Genomic DNA, 5,115 nt, shown 5'->3' with positions numbered 1-5,115 from the left:
TGACTTTTATTATTTAAAATTAAACACAAATAGTACCTGACGAAAACTAATCGCACGATATACGATGAACGGATGAGATGTGGGGATCCCTAGAATCCCTAAGATCCCCACATAAGGATCCGGAGAGGATCCATTTCCAGAAAAATGCACCCATTTGTTGAGTTAGGTTGCTGTTTGTTGTTTAAGAATGCCAAGGTGTACATATCATAATTTTTTATTGTTGTCATCGAAATAAGCATTGTAGATTGAGCGTTACAATTTCATACTCAAATTCGAGCTATAATTTTTCAATATTGTAGATTCGTGTTCGGTATCAGCTACGTACATAGCAAAGTACACATTTCCAAAACAAGATAATTTTTTGTTTGATCATGTCATAATTTTGTTTATTTGGTTCTGATACTTTTTCTTCAACACCGTGTACCGTATACACTCAAATTCTAACACCAGCTATGTCCCCGCAGACTTCAAGCTTATTGGGTAGCTCTTGTTTTCCCGTGCTGTTTTAGTGCTTATATAATCCCTTGGTCATCTGCACAACACACAGGCCATTTCTGGACTTAAAAATACGAAGCTAATTTCATAATTGTCCTTCTCGTGGAGCTCGTATGTACGCGTTTGGCTTGAGTGACGATAAATAATGTAAGCTTTAATCATCATTCGTTGCCCTTCAGATTGATCTTATTCATGTTTGATTTACTGTAATTTGGCTCTCTATACATGATCGTATAAACTACTCTAATATGCAGAGACAGGGATTCGAACTTGTGTACAAGGAAAGTGCGAGCACACTGCCCTAATCAACTGGCCTAACTCGTTGTTCCCTCTTTTGGAGCTTAAACATGTCCTTTCGTAGTTTGAATATCAACATGAATCTAGTCTTGCTTGTGTTATTTATGGTTTTCTACAAAGGCTCTTCTGCTAGTGGACTCAGTACTACTAATGTCACTGCAAGACCTGATGTTGTGAACATTGGCGCGATTATCACTTTCGATTCTGTCATTGGAAAAATCGCAAAACTTGCAATAACCCTTGCAGTTGAAGATGTCAATTCCAATCCAGAAATTCTCAATGAAACAAAGCTGACACTTAAAATGCAAAACACCAAATCTAGTGACTTTCTAGGCATCATTGAAGGTACATGCTTTTTTAATTTTCCCATGTTTTTATCCCTTTACCCAAGTCATGCAATCAAACTGCTCACTTCAGTTCAAAAAAAGAACAAAAAAAAAAAAAAAAAAAAGAAAAAAAAAGAGCACTAAAACCTGAAAACGAAGTGGAGATCAGGTTTGACGATGAGAACAAGTAGGAGATTAGGTTTGACGACATGTTGTATCCAAACAACACTATCCTGCTTTTCTTATCATGAAATAAAATTATTGGATGGTTTTTTTGGTTAAAATTCAAAGTTTTGAGGCTTTTTTTATTAGTTTTCTTTTTAAAGTTCCCTTGTTTTGCCCTTTTGCGCAGGTCATGGAATCGAATTGCTCAGTTTTCAGTTTTTTTTTTTTTTTAAATGAATACTAAAACCTGAAAACGAAATGGTTATCAAACAGCCTCGTAGATTTTATTAATTTTTGTGCTCCTTCACAGCTTTGCAGTTCATGGAGAACGACACGGTGGCCATAATTGGTCCCCAATACTCAGCAACAGCTCACGTAATCTCACACATCGCCGATGAGCTAAATGTCCCTTTACTATCATTTGCAGCAACAGACCCCACTCTGTCTCCAAATCAGTTCCCGTTCTTTGTTCGAACAACGAGGAGTGACCTCTTTCAGATGGCTGCAGTAGCAGACCTTGTTGGCTACTATGAGTGGAGAGATGTCATAGCAATATATGTAAATGATGACTTCGGGAGGAATGCCATTGCTGCCTTGGGGGACAAGCTATCCGTAAAGCGCTGTAAAATTTCGTACAAGGTACCTCTGAGCCCCAAGACAACCAAAGACGAAATCAGGAAGGCACTGATTAGTGTGTCTTTAATGGAGTCTCGGATTGTGATCCTGCACCTTTATACTAGTTGGGGTTTACAAGTGCTCACCGAAGCGCAAAGCCAAATGATGATGTCGAGTCCATACGTGTGGATTGCTACTGATTGGTTTTCAACTATAATAGATTCAGATCCTTCCTTGCCTTTTGCAGCAACAGATGACATGCAAGGGGTTCTCACATTGAAGATGTACACACCAGAATCAGAACTCAAAAAAAAGTTTAAATCGCGGTGGAGCAACTTAACTGGCGCAAGGAGGGTGAATGGCTCTTCTTTTGGGTTAAATACGTATGGTCTATATGCCTATGATTCTGTATGGCTTCTTGCTCATGCCCTTGACTCATTTTTCGCTAGTGGAGGAAATATTTCTTTTGCAAATGACTCAAATTTGCACGAATTACGAGGAGGGAAGTTGAACCTTGATGCTCTAAACAAGTTTAATGGTGGCAGCCAGCTGCTCCAAAGCATTTTAGAGGTTAATACAACTGGATTAACCGGTCAAGTTAAGTTTAATCCAGATGGAAACTTGATTAATCCTGCATTTGAAGTGATCAATGTGATTGGCACAGGGACTAGGACTATTGGTTATTGGTCCAACTCTTCTGGCCTGTCACTTGATCCACCAGATAAATCTCAAAGGAGGCTGCATTCTAGGGGTTCCAGCACCGACACTCAACGATTATACAGCATTATCTGGCCCGGACAAACAACTCAGAAGCCTCGTGGGTGGGTTTTCCCTGACAACGGAAGAAAGCTCAGGATTGGAGTCCCCAATCGAGTTAGCTACCATCAGTTTGTAGGCGTAAAAGGCACTGATGAGTTCACTGGCTATTGCATTGAGGTCTTTCAAGCCGCCTTAAACGAGTTACCATATGGTGTCCCGTACCAGTTTGTACCTTTCGGGGATGGTAAACAAAACCCTGAAAACAGTGAACTTCTGCATAGGATCCAAATTGGTGTAAGTATAAAATTTATGTCACAAAACAAAATTATTTGACTTAATTTGCTTGATTTCAGTATGGTTATTAATTTTTTGGGTTTCAATCTTTATGCAGGAGTTTGATGGTGTGGTGGGAGATATTACAATCACCACTAGCAGAACAAAGATGGTGGATTTCACACAGCCGTACATTGAGTCTGGTCTAGTTGTGGTTGCTTCAATTAGGAAGACGAACTCTAGTGCTTGGGCATTTTTGAGGCCTTTTACTCCAATGATGTGGGGTGTCACAGGCATTTTCTTCCTAGTTGTGGGAGCAGTTGTTTGGATTTTGGAGCGTCGGACTAACGAGGATTTTCGAGGCCATCCGAGAAAACAATTTGTCACAATTATTTGGTAAGCTCTTTAATCCACTAATGCAAAATTGAGCTGTTAACTGTGCTAAAATAATTGCTGTTCTGTTTTTTTGGGCTTTGCAGGTTTAGCTTTTCAACTCTGTTCTTCTCCCAAAGTAAGTGAAAAGCAAAAAGAACGTTAAGTTTTGTTAAATTTACTTATATATCAACATAGGCATAGTCAAAGTGGATAGAGCCACGTGCTCCCCGCTCTGCATCTAAGTTTGAATAAAAGAATTGTTACTTATAAACTGGCTGATCTTATTCCATGGTAACATTATGCAGAAGAAAAAACCGGCAGCACGCTTGGTCGATTTGTGCTTATCATATGGCTATTTGTGGTTCTAATACTCAACTCAAGCTACATTGCTAGCCTGACATCAATCCTTACTGTCGAGCAGCTTTCTTCACCTGTCAAAGGGATTGAAAGTCTGGCAAACAGCAATGATCGCATTGGTTTCCTAAAGAATTCATTCGCTGAAAACTACTTAACTGATGAGCTAAACATACACAAGTCAAGACTTGTGCCTCTTAATTCCCCAGAAGAATATGAGAAGGCCTTGAAAGATGGTCCTAATGCAGGCGGTGTTGTTGCAGTGATTGATGAGCGTGCATACATGGAGCTCTTCCTCTCCGTTCGATGTGGATATAGTATCGTAGGTCAAGAATTCACCAAAATGGGCTGGGGTTTTGTAAGTATCTCGTATCCCTTCATATCATTCACAAAAGAACAAGACATTTGTTTTAATAGAAACTTTTCGTAGCATATCTCTAGTTTGATATGTTATATTGTTATATATTAATCTTAATTCAATACTATGTCAACAAATTGGAGTTTGACAAAATAACATAGCAGACTGTCTAACACTCGTCTAATAATAGAAAGTCTTCTGTTTTAGGCCTTTCCAAGGGACTCCCCTCTTGCAATTGACATGTCAACCGCGGTGTTGAAACTATCGGAGAGGGGAGATCTTCAAAAGATTCATGACAAATGGCTGATGAAGAGTGCCTGCAGCGCAGAAGGAGCAAAGCAAGCCGTAGACCGCCTTCAAATGAGGAGCTTTTGGGGCCTCTTTCTGCTGAGCGGCATAGCTTGCTTTCTCGCTCTTGTTCTTCATGTTCTTCGCATGGTGCGCCAGTACTACAGGTTTCATGATTCCGACTGCGACAGCTCACAAGCAAGACGCCTTCGATCCTTCGTTTCGTTTGTAAATAAAAGGGAAGAGGAAGTGAAAAGAAGAACCAAGAGGAGGAGGACTGAGAAGGCTTCAAATAAAGTAGTGCATGATCAAAATAGTAGTTCCATTGATGGTTTGGATGAATGTGTTTAAACAAATGATGAGTCCTTTTTTTCTAGGATATTGCTATTCACACTCATATTTAGTTTCCACATATTTTTGTTAATTTTTGGAGTTAATCTTCTTCAATTTATGTATTTGACGATCGCAAATTAAGAGTGTGTGTGAGAGGTAAAAATAGGTATGTGGATAGCACTACCCTTTTTCTAAACCAAAAAGCCTAATCATTAGGAATTTAATTTAGTACAGTATAAAATTAAATCACTTGATGTAAGTTTAACTCAGACAAACACTTATGTTATTGACAGATAGTTGTTGTACAAGTGTTTGTGGAAAGATGTCACGAGTTCAAATCTCATAAACGACAACTCTTTGTTGAAAAGAGCTATAAAGCTTTACTTTTTTCTTTTAGAATAATTATAGTTTGTCTCTAAATTATACCCTGGTGTGCATTGTGGTCCGTCAATTCATTATTAAAATTTAGTACTTAAG

General features: G+C 38.8%; 1 protein-coding gene across 1 annotated transcript; it reads left to right on the top strand.

The window, feature by feature from the left end:
* Positions 1 to 842: 842 nt before the first annotated feature.
* LOC137719961 (glutamate receptor 3.6-like) lies at positions 843 to 4,761 on the top strand. Its single transcript, XM_068458946.1, has 6 exons — positions 843 to 1,137; positions 1,594 to 2,951; positions 3,049 to 3,326; positions 3,410 to 3,441; positions 3,611 to 4,017; positions 4,225 to 4,761. Exons 1-6 carry the CDS (start codon positions 843 to 845, stop codon positions 4,654 to 4,656), a joined length of 2,802 nt encoding a protein of 933 aa, XP_068315047.1. The 3' UTR covers positions 4,657 to 4,761.
* The last annotated feature ends 354 nt before the right edge of the window (positions 4,762 to 5,115 follow it).

Source organism: Pyrus communis, chromosome 1 (assembly GCF_963583255.1).
Source record: "Pyrus communis chromosome 1, drPyrComm1.1, whole genome shotgun sequence".
In the NCBI taxonomy this organism is placed as follows: domain Eukaryota; kingdom Viridiplantae; phylum Streptophyta; class Magnoliopsida; order Rosales; family Rosaceae; genus Pyrus; species Pyrus communis.
Note: the sequence above shows the minus strand (reverse complement) of the source record. Positions and strands in the feature narration are given on the sequence as shown.